The 20,202-nt window shown below is 39.9% G+C and overlaps 1 protein-coding gene across 2 annotated transcripts in view; it reads left to right on the forward strand.

The window, feature by feature from the left end:
• rgs22 (regulator of G protein signaling 22) overlaps window positions 1-20,202 on the forward strand; it is a 96,567-nt gene that overhangs the window by 49,834 nt on the left and 26,531 nt on the right. For both annotated transcript variants that reach the window (XM_062980139.1, XM_062980140.1), the window contains 6 exons: window positions 7,275-7,469; window positions 8,366-8,458; window positions 9,702-9,874; window positions 10,637-10,799; window positions 12,880-13,038; window positions 15,515-15,583. In XM_062980139.1, the coding sequence (XP_062836209.1) occupies window positions 7,275-7,469; window positions 8,366-8,458; window positions 9,702-9,874; window positions 10,637-10,799; window positions 12,880-13,038; window positions 15,515-15,583 (852 nt within the window). The remainder of the gene's footprint in view (window positions 1-7,274; window positions 7,470-8,365; window positions 8,459-9,701; window positions 9,875-10,636; window positions 10,800-12,879; window positions 13,039-15,514; window positions 15,584-20,202) is intronic.

Raw genomic sequence — 20,202 nt, forward strand, 5'->3', positions numbered from 1 at the left:
GTATTGTATCAATATACATAAAACTTTATGTTGATTAACTTTTTGAACCTTCTAATGCATAAAGCTGTCATTACAATACAATCCACATACTCCCAGGACCAGTGTCTGAAGTTTCCCCTACACGCAACCAACAAAATATATCCTCTTTAGAACATTTCTAGGTCCCCCAGGTGATTTTATTACACATTCCAGGAAAGTCATTCATCTCAAAAGGGTTCACCGTTATCCAGTGTCTTGTTTCCACTATACATTCAGGAAGTATCCTCCATGGTAATAGCGTATTATCCAATAACAATATGATTTTGATTTGCATGGTTTCATCTGCAGATGCTGCAAGCAATGAACTGTTGTTTTTGTTGCTGTTGAATTTTTTAAAAACTCTGTTTTTTCAAATTTTCTGGTATTTTAGCTATGATACTATAGTACAGTATGGATGGAAGACCATGGAAATGACACCATGAGTTACCACATTTAGTGACACCGACCCTGGTGACGTCTCTACATAGAAGTCAGAAATATTATTTCCGATTTTTATTAGGCTACTGAAAATATGTACCAAATGTTCTTTTACATTTCTTCAGTGCACATCTATATAAGCTTTATGGCATAGCAAAGATATAGTAATGTGTTCCAGGGGGAGAGTTCCTCTTTGTGTATGTATTGCAAAAGGAATGTCTTCCAAAAAGAATGTGTATTGTTACTTTGCTGAAGAAACACATAGAACAGTGCAAAATGTATTGGAAAAGGAAAACGACAAACACATGTGGAAATCAACGCTGGGAAAATATACTATTTAGAGGTAGAAAAAAGTAAGCCAGTTATGGGAAATATATTGTTCCTATTGCATAGATAATTTAAATAAAAAGAATAACCATGATTCTGTGTAAGGGAATTAAATTGCTTGAGAATTATGCTGACAACCTGGATGTACAATCACAGATCCCAACTTTCTGACATTACCTAACTTTCTGGCATTACATGACATAGAATGGCTTAACTTTCCCATATAAATCAAACAGATGTAATGCTCAGTTCTGGTTCAACCATGATTCTTTGGTTTTCAGAAATACATACCTAAAGACAAGTTCTGTCTTTAACTAAGCCAAATACCTATTTGCTTTTCTGAATGCAGATCTGATTTGAGGATAGGAGATCTGGATTTACTGTCTCTGTTTTTTGGCTTTGTAAATTATATAAAGATGCAAACGCTAAGCAGAGTCCACATCTGGAATTTGCTTTAGGCCCATCTCTAACTTCAATACATTTTATATTATTGGGAAATATATAGAGGCAATATAGGAAAATGCATTCTTCCTTTACTGAAGTTAAAAAAGAAATCACTGGATAAATGAAGTCTGATATGCCATTATAAGTGCTGTGACTTTTGTCTGAACCTTTCAGGCGTTTATAGACACCCAGTTAAAATATATTTGTTCATGTAATGGACAGCATCACGCTTTAATTGTTTGGAGTCCTGTCCTATTCAAAGGGCACTGAGGGGTTTTCCTGTTCCAGCAAGATTCTGGAAAACACATATGGAGTGGAAAACAAAATGACCATTAAAAGAGAGACTTCAGTATTGAGAAAAAGAATACTCTAAATTGGACATAGTTGCCATCAGTCTAGATGAAAGCAGACAAAATGACCAAGGAGCTGGAAGAAAGGTGACAATATATGAGGGCTCTTAGCCTTGAAAAAAAAAAGCAGGTAAGGACAGAAGTGAGAAAGATGTATCCAATTATACATGGTGTAGAGCAGATCCAGGAGCCAGTTCATTTTCCCCAGGCCCTCTTTGTGGACTCCATCTTTCCACAACAATCCCCACTATTGTCTATGATAGTTAGGGCTTATGGATATTGCAGTGTAACAACACCTGGAGGGTCACCTTTTGACTTAAATTCTGTCACTTGTTTTTAGTCTGTCTTTAAATGACACAGGAGCCCCGGTGGCAAAGTGAGTTAAAGCACTGAGCTGCAGACCGAAAGGTCCCAGGTTCAAGCCCCGGGAGCAGCATGAGCGGCCGCTGTTAGCTCCAGCTCCTGCCAACCTAGCAGTTCGAAAACATGCCAATGTGAGTAGATCAATAGGTACTGCTCCGGCGGGAAGGTAACGGCGCTCCATGCAGTCATGCCGGCCACATGACCTTGGAGGTGTCTATGGACAGCGCCAGCTCTTCGGCTTAGAAATGGAGATGAGCACCAACCCCCCAGAGTCAGACATGACTGGACTTAACGTCAGGGGAAAACCTTTACCTAACCTTAAATGACACAGTCAACAACTGAGATTCTCAAAAGCTCTGTCAATTTGAGATCACAGTAAGGTCACCATATCTGCAAATCCCATATCAGAGATTTCACTTAAAACAATAGTAATTGAATAAAAATAGAGTTGCAAAAGAAATATTAAAAAGCAAATATCTTAGCAGATAGTAGCATGAGACACTTGGGCTGTACAGATGTATTCAATGGAAACTGGAAGGCAATGAAAGATTTATTTATTTATCATGTCAGAAGCTAATTGAGGACACAGTTATAATGTATTTAAAAACACAAAGTTAAACATTTGGCATTATACTAGATTTCCTTTGACCAGAGGCTGGCCACCTGGAGTTCCCCTGGTGTCACTGTGAGACGGTCCTCCCTTGTGCATGTGGCAGGGCTCAGGTTACATTGTAGTAAGTGGCCTGTGGTTTCCTCTTCTCCACATTCGCATGTCGTGGACTCCACTTTGTGGCCCCATTTCCTAAGATTGGCTCTGCATCTCGTAGTGCCAGAGCCAAGTCTGTTCAGTGCCTTCCAAGTCATCCAGGCTTCTTTGTGCCCAGAAGGGAGTATCTCATCCGGTATCAGCCACTGATTGAGGTTCCGGATTTTGACCTGCCACTTTTGGACTCTTGCTTGTTGAAGGATGAGGAAATCAGATGCAGTGACCTTGTGCTCTAATTTTTCTCATGTTTTTCACTGTATAAGGGTTTACACTACAGTTATAGACTGAGTTACCAGCTTACTTTGATGAAATTCTTGAAGTCTGTCAGGTTTTAGTTTTAGAACTTCCTCTGTAAGCTACCCCTCCTCTCTGCACCCCAGTTTTTCATCCCATTTAAAAGAATAGTATCTGCTGTTAATCATGACTTCATATATCAGTGGTAACCTTGGAAATGTATTTGTCTTACTGTATCTTCAATGCCTCAAAAATGTTTGCTTAACTTTTACGATTGGCATCACAGAGTTTTCCCTGACTGTGTTTTCTATCAAGGGCTAAGCAAGCAATAACTGAAAAGAGGGTCTTTTCAATGGTGTCCCCTTGTTTGGAAAAGATTTGTACAATACAGTAGAGTCTCATTTATCCAAGCCTCACTTATCCAAGCCTCTGGATAATCCAAGCAATTTTTGTAGTCAATGTTTTCAATATATCATGAGATTTTGGTGCTAAATTCGTAAATACTGTAATTACAACATAACATTACTGCGAACTGAACTACTTTTTCTGTCAAATTTGTTATATAACATGAAGTTTTGCTGCTTAATTTGTAAAATCATAATCTAATTTGATGTTTAATAGGCTTTTCCTTAATCCCTCCTTATTATCCAAGATATTTGCTTATCCAAGCTTCTGCCGGCCCGTTTAGCTTGGTAAGTGAGACTCTACTGTACTTACAAGGTTTTCTTTAAGCATAGAAAGCTGGTGAGTTAAGTTACTCCTTCATCTAAGTTAGTCTTGTTTGTACTTCAGTCTCAGCTGGATTTCAGGTAGGAATCTTTCCTAGCCCTACTTGGAGATATTGAGGATTGAACCAGGGATTTTATGTATGCAGAAAATGTGTATTGACTTCTTTCTACAATAACAAAAAGCTAAACACCCTTTCCTCCCACATCTAGCCCACATCCCAAATATTCTCCAATGCCTCCATTCTAATCTGATTCAAGCTGCTATGTATGTTGTTGGCTTTTATTTTTAAAATGGCACTTTTGCAAGGGCTAAAGATGTGAATAAAACGATGTTATATCTTCCAAAGTTTCATGAAAACTGGGGCACATGTAACCAAGCAAATTTAGACTGTGCTCAAGACGGAAAAGAATTATCACCGAGGAAGAAAGCACAAGCTAGGACTAACTGCAGCAGTTTGCTTTTGCCCAAGTCTACTGCAAAGAGTCAATACTCTCCTCTCTCTCACTGAATCACTTGATGTAAACTACCTTTGTATTTTGAATTCCATTTGCACAGTTACAACATGGCCACACAGCCCGAAAGACATACAACAACCCCACAATTACAACAATTTATTTATTACAACATTTATATCCTGTCCTTCTCACCCGAGAGGGGACTCAGGGCGGCTTACAATAAACACACATATAAAAATTATACAGTACACATAAATCAGATTAAAAATTATTAATTTACATCAACATTCATAAAAACATTCCAAAATACAAATTGACATGTTTAGGTTCAAACTGAACCTGAAGCAAACTGTAGATATAAGAGAAAAGAGGGAGGAAGAGAGAAAAACTAGGATTTTTTTATTAAAAAAAACAGTTGGAAAAGTAGGATGGCAGAGTATTAATTGGGACTGTCCTTGCATATGTTATGTCCAATTTAGCCTCAAAAAGCCCTAGAGAATCAATGCGAGTTGAGGTACAGATCTGTTTCAGTGTTATGCCCCTTCCCCACATTTGTGTCACTCAGAAATTTCTCGCTCCAGTTAAGATACTTGTGTGTTGATGCTGTTGTGTGCGTTCAAATGGTTTCTTATTTATGGCAACCCAAAGGTGATATTTTCACAGGATTTTTTTTTTTGTCAAAAGGCATTCTCAGTGAGTTTGTCTTTGCCTTCCTCTGAGATTGAGTGGGATTTGCCCAAAGCCATCCATGGCCAAGCAAAGATTCAAAACCTGATCTCCAGAGTTGTAATCCAACACTTAAAACTATTCCACTATGTTAATTCTCTAAGATACTTTTAGAAGGAACTAAAGCTGAATTTTTAAGAAGTCTCATGTATGAAGCCGTGGAAGAAAACATGATGGTTTTACTATAACCAAACGTAGGAGTCACTGTTTTGTTCGCTGCATATTTATGTCTATAGAATTGTTCTGCAGGCATGTGAGAAGACAATAATATAAAAATACGATATTTGAGCCTCCAACACACTTGGTGAGAAAGCATTTTCAGCACGGAAAGCGTTTTTCTTCCTTTCATCCCTTTTCTTTTCTCAGCTCTTAGTGTTGGTTTACGAGTCATAGGAGAGCAATCAATTTAGCCTTGAAGCTTCCCAGCTCAGCCTGAATAAAATGGCATATAAATGGCTTTATAGACGTTGCATTGTTTAATGCTCATTCTGTTCTTGGGTAACATAGGCTTTTACATGTGAAACATTAAAATGTGATGTAATCGTAGCATCACTTTTCCACATAGCCTCCAAGATTTGGTCTAATTAAATTAATTACATCTGAAAAGAAACTTTGTCAAGCTGGTTGCGTTCGAGATCAGGCATGGGCAAACTTTGGCCCTCCAGGTGTTTTGGACTTCAACTCCCACCATTCCTAACAGCCTCAGGCCCCTTCCTTTCCCCCCTCGGCCACTTAAGCGGCCGAGGGGGAAAAGGAAAGGGCCTGAGGCTGTTAGGAATGGTGGGAGTTGAAGTCCAAAACACTTGGAGGACCAAAGTTTGCCCATGCCTGATCTAGATGTTTCAGACAACTCTTACTAATTCCAGCCCTCGTCATACCAAAATTGTTGGTGAGTTAATATTTATTAACAAACATCCTTCTCAATGTCTAGAAGATTCCTGAAAAGGAAATACTTCGGTTAAAAATAAAAACAATATGGTTTAGGAAAATGTTGGGTAGATAGGTTGCACTTTGGAGAAATGGACAAAGATGCATAGAGCTGCATTTTGGATGTTGTAAGACAGAGCAGTTTCCCAGAATTAGGGGTTATATTGCTCCTCTCTGGAATATACCAATGACACACTCTCAACTCTGTTTCTACCACCACCAGAAAGCCTGTCGGGAAACATAGTACAGTAGAGTCTCACTTATCCAACATAAATGGGCCGGCAGAACGTTGGATAAGCGGAAATGTTGGATAATAAAGAGGGATTAAGGAAAAGCCTATTAAATGTCAAATTATGTTATGATTTTATAAATTAAGCACCAAAAATCATGTTTTACAACAAATCAACAGAAAAAGCAGTTCAATGCATGTTAACGTTATGTAGTAATTACTGTATTCACGAATTTAGCACCAAAACATCGCAGTGTATTGAAAACATTGACTACAAAAACTTTGACTACTAACAAATTGACTGCAAATAAAGATAGAATTGCATAAAATGAACTTACAGTAATAACATAGTGGGAAATTAAATCCGTAAAAAGTTCAGTCCTTGCTGCCTAGAGAAACAGCTATGGATCGGGGTGGGAGGCAGACTGCGTTGGATAATCCAGAACGTTGGATAAGCAAATGTTGGATAAGTGAGACTCTACTGTATATGGAGGAAAAGCTACTTTAAAAGTAATTACGTTACTGTAAAATTAATACTGTGCTGGGGTTTTCAGAGTGCTAGTCCAAAAAAGTAAGCATTTTAAGTCCTGATATGAGGAGTTGCTAAAGGAGTTCATATGAGGGCATAGCTTCTTTCCAGGAAAAATTGCATACTCAATAATCCCAACTCGTAGTATAATTCTGTTCCAGGCCAAGAGGCCAACAGCAGTGGGATTTATTATAGGAAGTTATAGGGGAGAGATACTGTATTTTATAATTACTAATAAATAAATTATAACAAGGAGCCCTCGATGGTGCAGCAGGTTAAACCACTGAGCTGCTGAACTTGCTTACCAAAAGGTTGGCAGTTCGAATCCGGGGAGTGGAGTGAGCTCCCGCTGTTAGCCCCAGCTTCTGTCAACCTAGCAGTTTGAAAACATGCAAATTTGAGTAGATCAATAGGTACCGCTCTGGAGGGAAGGTAACAGCGCTTCATGCAGTCATACTGGCCACATGGCTTTGGAGGTGTCTATGGATAATGCTGGCTCTTAGGCTTAGAAATGGAAATGAGCACCAACCCCCAGAGCCAGACTTGACTAGATTTAACGTCAGGGGGAAACCTTTACCTTCACTAAACTATAATAGTATCAATTTTGGTACTGAACAAAACAAGGTATTGTTGAGTATATAGTTTCAATATTTTTCCACTTAGAAAGAAATATTTTTGCTGTGCCTATTAGAGCGGAAGCAAAGTAAGCAACTTTTGGTTTCTCTTTCCGTTACAACAGTTCCTTTATGCTAATTACATTGCTCCTTCTGCCACTATGGATATTGGGCTACAGCAGGCTACCAAAACTGAGATTTATTCAAAAATCGAGCCACCATTTGAAGATCTTTTTGACTCTGCAGAAGAACACATCCTTACTCTCCTTTTGGTTCCATGGATGAAGATGGTGGAACAAGACAGAGGCATCTATAGAAAGGTAACTTAAGAATAGAAGGGAAGCTGTGTTGGATCAAACCAAAGATTTCTCTAGTTTATTATTCTCTATTATTATTATCCAGTTGAGTGGTTGAAGGCTTTCATGGCCAGAATCACTGGGTTGCTGTGAGTTTTTTTGGGCTGTATGGCCATGTTCCAGAAGCATTCTCTCCTGATGTTTAGCTTGCATCTGTGGCAGGCATCCTCAGAGGTTGTGAGGTCAAGCTGACCAATTTCAACATTCATACTTGCCTCCAAAGACAAGGTTCTTTCTCCCATCCTGGACCTTCCACAGATATATAAACCCCACTTGCTTAGTTTTCAACAGACCTCACAACCTCTGAGGATGCCTGCCATAGATGTGGGCTAAATGTCAGGAGAGAATGCTTCTGGAACATGGCCCAGAAAACTCACAGCACTCCATCTATCCTGTTGCTTGTGAGAAGCCCACAGCAGGGCAAAACTGTCCTGGCATTTTCCAAGTTTTTTTTCCTCAACAGCATTCAAAGGCATATAGCTCTCAATGCTGGAGGCAATAGAAACATAACCGTCACAACAAATGGCTATTGATAGATTATTCTCCATGAATTTGTGTAATCCAAGTTGGTGACCTTCATTATAGCCTGTGTCTGTGAATCCCATCATTTAACCCTTGAGTGAGAAACACAGCAAACTCTCAGAAGAAATGTTTGCTTCAGCTGCTTTACTGAATCTTCTTGAATCATTTGCTTCAGGGGATGCAGCACCCACTGACATGCCTTCTAAACATCTGCCTTGCTGTTGGCAAATGTTGCTCCTTTCTGCCCACTGTCTCTGGCAGCCTGCCTCTCCTACCTCTTCATCTGTCTTTTCTATACTGCGCACTGTGTGGATGACATAAGATATTATTTTTGTTAGGTGGAGCTGGTGGAAGAAACCCGACAGCTGGACTCAGTGTTCCTTAAAAAGCTGCAGGCTTTGCATGAAAAAAGTATTTCCAAGAAGAGTGAGGTAAGACAGGCACCTACTCGTGAAAATAAATTCACTTTATTTTAGCCTACCATCACGAGCTTCACACTTTGTATTTCCTGACTGGTACAAAAGTTGTGAGAAACAGTAGTATTTTACGTGCCAAGTCTCAGCCTTGGTGGTTTTCTAGAGGAGCTCTTCACGTGAAAGCCCACTTTGTACAAACACACTGCAGTTTAGCCTGAGGGGTGTCATATGCATTTAATAAGAAATGGCTTGCTGAACCAATTCACAATGTTAATCAGCTCTCTCTCTCTCTCTCTGTTTTTCATCAGTGGTTGATGCTATTGCTTACCAATTGTAGGATCTTAATTTTCTGGGTGGCACAAGCTCCGCAGGCAGTTTCTGGGAATATGGACTTTATCGCACACAGATGGTGACCTGGCACAGTCGGAGAACCACCATCTTTGGCAGTGGCTCCCATTGCCCAACATGGTGTGATACCACTTGCCAGTCCACACTCATTTCATGATGAAACCATTAGAGGCTATTTTGAAATGCCTGTAAAAAAAGAGAATTAGGCTGCTCACCTGGAAGTGCAGCTTCATACAGCCAGTGCACTGCAATTGCATGATGCCACTATATAAGAAGCCCTAGTGGCACAATGGGTTAAACCCTTGTGCTGGCAGGACTGCTGACTTGAAGGTTGGGTTGCTGACTTGAAGGTTGCCAGTTCGTGTCTGGGGAGAGTGTGGATGAGCTCCCTCTGTCAGCTCCAGCTCTCCATGCGGGGACATGAGGGAAGCCTCCCACAAGGAAGGTAAAAACATCAAACATCTGGACATCCCCTGGGCAACGTCCTTGCAAATGGCCAATTCTCTCACACCTGAAGCGACTTCCAGTTTCTCAAGTCACTCCTGACACACACATGAAAAGTAGCTTTATGAAGCCGCACATCACCATGACAGTAAATTGCTGCTATCTGACTTCATGTGACTGGTGCAGCATAGTGGCAAGAATGCAGTAATATCCTTACCATCCAAAAACGTTGCTTTCCCAAACTGGCTCTTATGTAAATCTTATTACACTGACAGGAGACTTTACAACCATTATTATCTTTGGTAGAACACAAATCTTGATGCAAATAGCTGACACTTTAATCATTGGTCCTGAAATCTATGGAAGAGCTATGTGTACAAAAAGGAAGACAGCGAAACCTATGGGAATCAGGAAAAGCTGGGTTACGAGGTTATCTGGACTGAATTGTATAATTCTTTCACTATAGATTTTGGCAGTGGAAGAAGACAAGGTCCCACCGCCCTCTGATTCCACTGAAATTGAAAAACGCCCAAGTCTGATCCTCCCCGAAGACTTTAAGTCATACAGCATTTTTGAATTGTTACAAAACCGGCTGGGCCTGGAACAATTCAGACTCTTCCTTGAACAGCAATCTGCCAGGTATTTCTGCTATGCCATGCTATACCTTGCCATGAAAACCTATCTTCTTAGTGGATACCTTTGATACTCATCCCCCAACCAGGCACACAAACACCCATTTAGATTGGACTGCAGCTCACATTACCCCCAATATGGAGCCCCTGGTGGCGCAGTGGGTTAAACCCTTGTGCTGGCAGGGCTGATGGCTTGAAGGTTGGGTTGTTGACCTGAAGGTTGCCGGTTCGAATCCAACCTGGGGAGAGCGCGGATGAGTTTCCTCTATCAGCTCCAGCTACATGTGGGGACATGAGAGAATCCTCCCACAAGAATGATTTAAAAAAATCCGGGTGTTCCCTGGGCAACGTCCTTGCAGATGGCCAATTCTCTCACATCGGAAACGACTTGCAGTTTCTCAAGTTGCTCCTGACATGGAAAAAAAAAAAACATCACCCCCAGACAATGTTGCCAATGTTGGCTGGGGACAACTAAAAATGTAATCTAACACTCTGACAGTCACAACTATGAGGACGTTATGTCCAAAGCAAAAGAAAATCTATTGCACCAGGAAGAATGGGATTTTTGGGCTCTTGAGTTGCCAGCTGATGGCATTCATGAGTAGCTATGAGTGTCTGAGCTCATGCAAAATACACAGAAATGTGCTTTACTTCTGAACCACACTCCTCCTCCAAAAAACATATGAGGATCTTTTGTATTAAAGCCACAGTTTATTAAAGTGCTAGAAAAAAAAGGTACCACAGAAATATTTTGTTTCTTTATTTGTAGTGTAGACCTCATGTGTTGGATAGACATTGAACAGTTCAGGAGGATGCTCCATAAAAACAAAGCACAGCGAGAAGAAAAATGTAAGGAGATTAAAAATAAATATCTAAATAAGAAATACTTCTTTGGACCCGACAGTCCAGCGACAAAAGAGGAACAAGAACAGGTAACTCTTTGTTTCTAAAATCTTAATAAATACTCCTGCTGTATATTCATTTTCTTATTGCATTTGGAAAATGCAAATTGCATCAGGAGAACTCTGTTGACATCCATCCTGTCTTTCCCCCCATTATTAGCAACAAGTGGATTCATGGATAGGGGGGATAGGGCTTTTCCATTTATTCTTCTTAACTTCCAAAATTCCCTTCCTCCAAAATATGGTTTGATTCCTTCTGTATCAAGTCTTAAAATAAACCTTAAGACCTCCTAATTTTGGTCCACTTTTTCTTAAGGAATGTTGGAAGTGTATTATGTTCAGTTTGCTGGCCTTTTGAATTTGTGAATGTTTCAAGGCACAATGTGTTGTTGTTATTAAAGTGCTGTTCTCTTAATTTTGAAGTTAATTTCCATTTTAAAAAAGATTTCTTTGCCATTTTGAGGGAATCGTATTTGAAAGCTAGCACATCAATAACTGAATCAGTCTTCGGGCAGATTTACTGTCGCTAGAGTCTTCATAATGTAAGATGTGGACTACAGTTTCATTTAACTGCAACATCTTGCAACCCAAACCAGAGCCACATGGAAGCTCCTTTTTCATTATGCCTTCCCACAAAGCATGTAAATGATACAACCCATATGGCTTGGGCAGATTGTCCTTCCCACAATAAGCATTCCTATGTATTTATTCTATTCATTTAATTTATTCCCATCGATCTCCCATCAAGAGACTCAAAGCTTATAGAATTTAAAATAAGAGTTTAGGTATAACCATATTGTTACAAAAGTTTTTAAAAGCAACTAACCAATTAAACACCAGGAAGAAAAAAACCTGGTTCTATTACCTGGTAATCCTAATTAAAACTTTCAGCTCAGACGTTAGAATATTATTTTAAGAATTGAATTTGTTAGATGTCATACATGATGTTTTGTTTTTAAATGGAATATAATATGTTATGTGTTTTTTTTCAAGTATCAGATAACATGTTCTAAATTGGATTTATGTTAATTTTTAAATTGAAAAAATACATAAACAGCCAAGGCTATTACCTCAAATGACTCCTTCCCATGCATTTTTGAATCAACTACTGTACAAAATAACAGTGTCAGTCAATATGGATTCCCCCCCCCCCCTAAAAATAATAATTTTGCCTTTCTGCTACACTAAGAATTACACATTACAAATAACAGTGTTCCTTGTAATTAATTACTGCTAACCATTGCTTCATACTGCTAAGGGTCCCTCCATACAAATGGGTTTCTTTAAATTAATGATCTTTAACTGTACCCTAGAAAACACTAGAATGCTTCTAATCAGCAACTTGTTAGGAAATAATTGGGCGAGTTTTAGATGCAATAGTGAGACTCAATAGTCTTTGGGCTAAATACTGTGTCCAATTCTGGGCACCACAATTGAAGGGAGATGTTGACAAGCTGGAATGTGTCCAGAGGAGGGTGACTGAAACGATCAAGGGTCTGGAGAACAAGCCCTATGAGGAGCGGCTTAAAGAGCTGGGCATGTTTAACCTGCAGAAGAGAAGGCTAAGAGGAGGCATGATGGCCACGTATAAAAATGTGAGGGGAAGTCATAGGGAGGAAGGAGCAAGCTTGTTTTCTGCTGCCCTGGAGACTAGGAAGCGGAACAATGGCTTTAAACTACAGGAAAGGAGATTCCACCTGAACATGAGGAAGAACTTCCTGACTGTGAGAACTGTTCAGTTGTGGAACTCTCTGCCCCGGAGTGTGGTGGAGGCTCCTTCTTTGGCGACTTTTAAGAAGAGGCTGGATGGCCATCTGCCGGGGTGCTTTGAATGAGATTTTTCTGCTTCTTGCAGGGGGTTGGACTGGATGGCCCGTGAGGTCTCTTCCAACTCTACAATTCTATGATTCTATGATTCTATCCTGTTAGATCTTGGGGTAAGGATGGATGGATGGGATAAGAATGGATAGATTACAACTCCAAGAATCTCCCAGTCCATATTGTCCACTCTTGGCTGGGAAATGTTGGAGTTGTAGACATTTCAAGCATTATGGTGTTGTTGGATCAAAGTCTCAGTCATCCAGTGACGAATTTGCATTTCCCTCCAAAGATAATGAAATTAGGTGGAGGCTGGGGACAAGTACTTCATGAACTGGTTCGGCCTGTGGTCCTGCTAGAGGTTCAAAAAAGCATCCAGACGAGGCTTGAGAAAAAGTGGCTGCCGCTGTATTTTGGAAGTGAAGAACATGGGGCACCAAAAAAACCAAAGGTAACATTACTGATTTCATTTTCATGGTGCCATGTCTTTTACTTCTGTAATCATACATGGACACATAAACAAAAGAATGATCAATTATCTTTAAGGTGATATAAACATCAGAATATGTGAGGTAGGCCAGTATCTACTGCTAAACCAAACCCTATGTTAAATACAAGAAGTGCAAGTAAATTACAGGGTTTTTTTCTTATTCACAAACCAGTGTTAGTCCAGACAATCATTTGTCAGTTGGGAAGGCTGAAACCCAGCTAAACTCAATTCTTACACTTAGTTCAGGAACTAAAATAAAGCAAGTCCATTGGGAACAAGGGACTTTCGCCACTTTTAAAAACTCCTTCAACACCGAAAAGGGGAAAATGGCTTCGGGGAGGGGAGGTTTAAATCAGCCCTGCCTCTCTCTACAGTAGTCCCAGTCCAGATGAGGCCCACGTTCATTTATTTTGGAGTAAGAAAGTAACTGAAGCTTAGCCACACACTACGTGCTTTTAACATGTGCAGTTTTTGTTCTAATTGACCTCATCCAGCTGGTGTTCCTGTTGGCCACTGAAGACATCAGAGGCAGTCGAAGCCTGTCTCCGCATCTGGCATGTTTTCCAGAGCGTAATTGGGGAGGGGTCGTGGTGCAGGGAGCTTGATCTTTTTGCTGTAGAATTCCCCCCTCCATACAGCATCCCTCCCTGACACATGGAAGCTGGGAGCTGTTGAGTAGCGCAGAGGAAAACAATCCCAAAGAAAAAGAGCATGGATTTATGGCACTCCGCTGTGTCTGTTTCTTGCCTTGCTGCCTTGTCAGCTTTCCATCTGGGAATGCCTATTCTATCGTGAATGGCTTTGTTCCCTTGTTCTAGCTCCGTAGGCAGTTTTTGTGATGGTGATGAGCCATGCCTGTGACTGATTGATGATATTATTATTATTTGCTAATTCCGTGGCATCACTAGGGCTGGTGTCACCTAGTGCGGTAACTCATGGTGTCACCCTACAGGTTCACCCCTAGACCAGACCATACAGAAATACAGCCTACAGCACTTGATATTCATTGCCAGTCTCTCATGCAAGTACTAACCAGGCCTAACCCTGCCGAGCTTTCAATATCAGACAGGATCTGATGCCTTTAGAGGAGCAAACTTGGGCCCTCCAGGTGTTTTGGACTTTAATTCCCAGAATTTCTAATAGCCGGTAAGCTATTTGGAATTGCGGGAGTTGTAATCCAAAACACCTTGGAGAGCCCAAATTTGCCCATGTCTCGTCTAGTGGGTTGGAAGTAATGCTGACCCTGATTATATAATTTAGAACAAAAACTGGTGCACTTGGAGAGTCATCATTAATAATAATAATAATAATAATAATAATAATAATAATAATAATAACAACTTTATTTTTATACCCCGCCCCATCTCCCCGAAGGGACTCGGGGCGGCTTACATGGGGCCTTGCACGATAAAACAATCAAATATCAAAACACAGCAATAAAACAGTTATCCAATAAAAACATCAATTACAGTAAAAACAATCGTTAAAATCAACATAAAACATACAATATTAACACTGGAGACTAATTGCTTTTTCAATGGCTGTTTATATATAGGGAAAGAAACAAACAAGTCTTTATTTTTTATGATAATAGTACACTTTACGTATATTCCACTTTATCTCTCCGGAGGGACTCAGAGCAGATTATAGTACACATATAAGGCAAACATTCAATGCCTTTTACACAACAATGACATACCATACACCTGTAATTTACCTGCACTTGTATTTAACATAAGGTTTGTCTGTGTAAAGGTAAAGGTCTTCCCCTTTGTTCATCTCTGGCATCTGGAGCAATGTTCAACTCCGGCCATAGTGATGAGCTCTAGTTCCATTTTTCCATGCCAAGGAGACTATTGTCCATAGACATCTCCAATCAGGTTTTGCTGGCATTTCTGCATGTCTACATGGGGTGCCCTTTTTCCTTCCTGCTGAAGCGGTACCTATTGATTTACTCACTTTGCATGCTTTCAAACTGCTAGGTTGGCAAAAGCTAGGGGTAACAGTCGGGAGCTCACCCCAACTCATGACTTCGAACTGCCAACCCTCCGCTCATTTTTGTGCCCCCCTCCATTTCTTCAAGACCTATTAATATGAATAATTACATTTCTTGGTTAGAATAAATAATCCCTTTTTAAAGTGCATTTGTAGACATGAGTGGCTATGCTTTTCAGCAATGCTTTATTCAGCCAAGTAGCTTTTCTTTCTGAAAGTGGACAGATTCATCTAATTCATTAAGGAAACTGGGATGTCTTTTTCACACTTCCATCATATTTTAGCAAAATTGATATAGGCAGATTGACAGATTGTTAACATCCTTATATTCTGTCTTCTAAACTGCTTTCTTTAGAAATAGTATAATGAATTCTAATTTTGAAAATTAATTTTGAACTATAACACATATCCTTCAGCATGTTTTTTTTCTTTTTGCCTTCAGCCACACTTTCATGATGCTGCAGAAGATATTTTGATACAGAGATTTGAGAAGAAATTTGAACCATGGAAGGCAAGCTTTGTCTCTTTACTTTTGATCACTTTATGGACTTACAGGTCTCTAAAGCCTGCTGGTGTTCCATAGCCCTCTCAATGTAAAGCCAAAGTTTGCTGAGCATTGAGCAAGTGTAGTCATTGTTGTTAACTGCCTAGCCAATCTTTCAGAACCTGGTGCCCTCCAGATGTATTAGGCCACAATTTCCATCACCCAAAGTTAGCATAGCTGAAAAGCAAACACATTGGGAGGATCTCAGGGTGAAGAGGCTGCTATAAACCTAAGAGCCACATTGTTACTGTAACTGGTGTAGTTAGAGCAATCAGTTTAAATTTTATTGACTGAAATATTGCATTTAGGAAATTGCACTTCAGATTTTAGTGAGAATATAAATAGATTGAAGGTAAGGATATATTCGAATTGTGGTTAGTGTTGATTCACATTCATTCATTCATGTTGTAGTCCAGCCTCTGATAGTGTCTGATATGTCTGATGTCAATCAGGTTTCTGGGCCTAGGTCTGATTGCAATGGGGATGATGGTCATACGGACAGGCCTGGCTTTGAGCCTGTTGACAGGTCTGCTCTTGACAGGCTTGCTTTTGAGCTGGAAGTTTCTGCAGAACAGAAAGAGGAAAGTCAAGGCCACATTTCCAAGAGGGCAGTCCTGAGGATTTGTCAGATGCAGATGTAGAGGTTAGTGAGCTTGAAGATAGATGGCAAGACTTCCGTAAACAGGCTCTTCAAAGGTCAGCTCACCTTCGAGGGAAGTGGGAAGGTAAATTATCTGGTGGGAAAGTGAAATGGAATGTGTTTTTCTCACTGCATGAGACAAGAAGGGTTTTTTAAGGGAAATGCCTTTTGCTTCATTGGGGTCAATGTTGATTATTCATGCCAGTAATGCCAAATTCATCCTCCAAGTTTCCAAGTGGATGTCTAGTTTCACGATTTCTGTTTTTGCCAAGTTCCTGTTCTTTGATTCCAAGTGGTTTTTAGGTCTTTGGCGCCAGTTTTGCTAAGTTCATGTTTTGACTATTGGGATTTTATGCTGCCCTTGTGCTTTTGGATTTTACAACTTTGTACCTTGTGTCTTATCTTTGTACCTTGAAAGTTATGGACTTATGGTGATATTTTGAAGATACCTTTTTGGACTATACATTTATATCATTTTTGTGGCTTGGCTTTATATATTCTTCAATAAACTTCTTGCTGAAATCACTCAACTGTTGTGGTGTTTTAAGGTCAGAGGGATTCCAGCTCTGGGATATGACAGTTTGTTAGAATTAGACTTTCATATAAACTATCTGTACTTTCTAATGAAACAAAAGTGTCAGTTCTTCCCTTGTTTATTGTTGCTGTTGTTGTTATTGTTATATTTATTTATAGCCCGCATTATCTCTCCTGAAGGAGACTCAAAGCAGCTTCTTCTAGTACAAGACCCAAGGCAGCAATAAGGGGGGCATTATGTAATATTTTCAGACCACAGGAATAATATGCATCTTGATGAGCCAGGCATGTTATTTTCTCTGTCAGTCAGAGCCCTAAATTTATTACAATAATAGTTCACATCACTTTGCTTTATTCCAGTGCCACCTGCAGCAAATGTGGACAATTGGCTGGCTCTTGTTTGCTTTGAGGTTACCTTTGTTTTTTAATGCACAAAAATAAAATGTAATTCAATACTTTGCATGTATAAAAGGAGATGACTGGCTTCTCAACCCCACCATCATTGCTATCAAACTCCAGAGACATGTTATTGTTTGCCATGACTATTAATGTAGGAAATAATGTATGTAATCTTAATGCATATTTTCTGTACATTCTACATTTGCTAGACTCATTGGGACAAGCTGTTCACTCCAGCATCTGGAAGATAACTTATTATTGAGAGCGATTAAGTGCAGTCACTAAAAAAGAATCTGAAGTATGCAGGAAAAGTGGGCAGGATTAATCATAACTCACAGTATCTGTTTCGTTTAGAATTGCATTCTATTGTGAAGATCATATCAATTATTAAACATCTGAAAGCAGTGTAACATAGCTCAGGAAGGGTGGGTTTCTTTTCTTTTTTTCATCTTCCCTTTCTTTCTCTGTCAAAGAGCAGAAAACTCTTTGTAACACATGCTGTCTACATTTATTGGAAGCGTGGGGAATTTTTCTTTTTGTCTGGGTTCCATATTGCTAATTAGCCAATGCTGGGAGCCAGCTGAGATGTAAGCATGAACTGCTAGGTTGGGAGAAGAATTCTAGGAACACAAGGGAATCCAGGAAAAGGCAAGACACCGAAAAAACTGGGATGTACTTCAGGATATACAGTTACAAGCATGCAAGGACTTCACTGTGTTTGTGAAGATACAGTGAAGACATCTGCTCTTGTGCTTTGCTACTCTGCTGCTGAATACACATGTCCAGTGGAACACATCTCACCACATTTAAACAGTGGATGTGGCTCTTACATGCAGCAATATCATAGGATGTCTATGCCCAACACCATTGGAGAAATGATACTGCTTGCACCACCTGACATCCCCCGGGAAGTAGCCGCCTGTTATGAAGGATCCAAGACAGTGACATCTCTGGCCCATCCCCTGTTTGGATATCAGCCAGTATGCCAATGCCCCTAAATCAAGAAATAGTTTGCTAAGATGTACAGAGATACTCGCAGGAACACCTTAGCAAGCGAGAGTCCAAAAGTGGCAGGCTAAAACTCGGAACCATGGCTGATACTAAATGAGAGACTCCCCCCGGGCAGGCGCTGAACAGACTGAGCTCTGGCCCCATGAGATGCAAAGCCAACCTTAAGAAATGGGGCCACAAAGTGGAGTCCATGCCATGAGAGTGTGGAGAAGAGCAAACCACAGATCACCTATTACCATGCAGCCTGAGCCCTGCCACATGCACAATGGAGGGCCTTCTTATAGCAACACCAGAGGCACTCCAAGCGGCCAGCTACTGGTGAAAGGGCATTTAGTAAAATGCCAAGTTTTTAACTTTGTTTGTATTTTTAAATACATTACAACTGTACCCTCGGTTTGCTTCTGATATGATAAATAAATAAGCATGCAAGAAAGGCCTGCAAGGATACAGGGCAAGCAGAGAGAAACCTTTGAAGAGGAGCCAGGTAAAGGCAGGTCCATATCAAAATGCAGATTGGTATAAGGCAGCGTTGCCACAGTCTGATTGAGAACCAACTTATAAGTTGAAGATCTTTCTAGACAGTTTTACATACTTTTACCCCCTAAGCTCTGTTAAGGTCTTCAACTACTTATTCTGAGCTGGAATGATTGAGGATAATGAGGGGATACTTAAATGCAATCTTTGTGTGTGATATTCTTTGACTTTCAAGGTGATTTGGACCACAATTCTATTACAGTAGAGTCTCACTTATCCAACATAAACAGGCCGGCAGAACGTTGGATAAGTGAATATGTTGGGTAATAAGGAGGCATTAAGGAAAAGCCTATTAAACATCAAATTAGGTTATGATTTTACAAATTAAGTACCAAAACATCATGTTATACAACAAATTTGACAGAAAAAGTAGTTCAATACGCAGTCATGCTATGTAGTAATGACTGTATTTACGAATTTAGCACCAAAGTATCATGATGTATTGAAAACATTGACTACAAAAATGCGTTGGATAATCCAGAATGTTGGATAAGTGAGACTCTACTGTACTACCATTTCAGTAAATAAGGTTGATTGGAGTTGTGAAAGTTCAGAGTTTAGTAGGGTCCAAACGATCACTTGAAAAAGGTTTAAAAGAAATGAACTTGGAAGACTATGAACTATTTAACATGCGTAATGTCTTATGGAAAGATTACCAGATTATTCCCTATTCCCAAATTATGGTAGAAACTTCCTAGCTGAGCAGTGCTCCTCCAAAAGTTGAAGTTGATGGGCAACAAGTCAAATTTTGAGTACCTGATCTCTGTTTCTGAGAGCTTGACAATGGTATTCACTGGATTGGGCTTTTAGTCTTTTGTTGCTATGTGCCTTAAGGTTGTTCCTAATTTCTGATGACTCTCGGACAAATGTATAATGGGGTTTTCTTGGAGGAAATTGTTGGGAAGTGGGAAGTTGCCTTTGTTTTCCTTTTAAGCTGAGAGAGTGTGACTTGCCCAAGATCACCCACTGAGTTTCCATGGCTTGGGGCGCATCTATACTGTAGAATTAATTCAGTCTGACACTACTTTAATTATTATAATTCAATACTATGGAATCATGGGAGCTGTAGTTTGGTTAGGTGCCAACACTCTTTGGCAGAGAAGGATCAAGACCTCGTGAAACTACAATTCCTTTGATTCCACTGTATTGAGCCAAGGCAGTTAAAGTGGTGTCAAACTGCATTAATTCTACAGCATAGATGCATCATTGATCTTGATAATCCAATACCGAAGCTACAACACAACACTGGATCTTGGCTTTTAGGTGATCTTTTTTGTAATCTTAGGCTTTCTGTATATATCATTCAGTCTCCTTGCAAACTTCATATATGTTTACACCTGCTTTTCATGCTTCTGCTCTCTCAGCATAAAGTTCTCCTGAATGTTTTGATGATTTTATATCTGCTTTTGCTGTTAGTGAAACGTTTAAGTTAGAAAAAACATTATGCTCTGTCCACAGTCGTGGCAAT

Source organism: Anolis carolinensis, chromosome 4 (assembly GCF_035594765.1).
Source record: "Anolis carolinensis isolate JA03-04 chromosome 4, rAnoCar3.1.pri, whole genome shotgun sequence".
Taxonomy (NCBI): domain Eukaryota; kingdom Metazoa; phylum Chordata; class Lepidosauria; order Squamata; family Dactyloidae; genus Anolis; species Anolis carolinensis.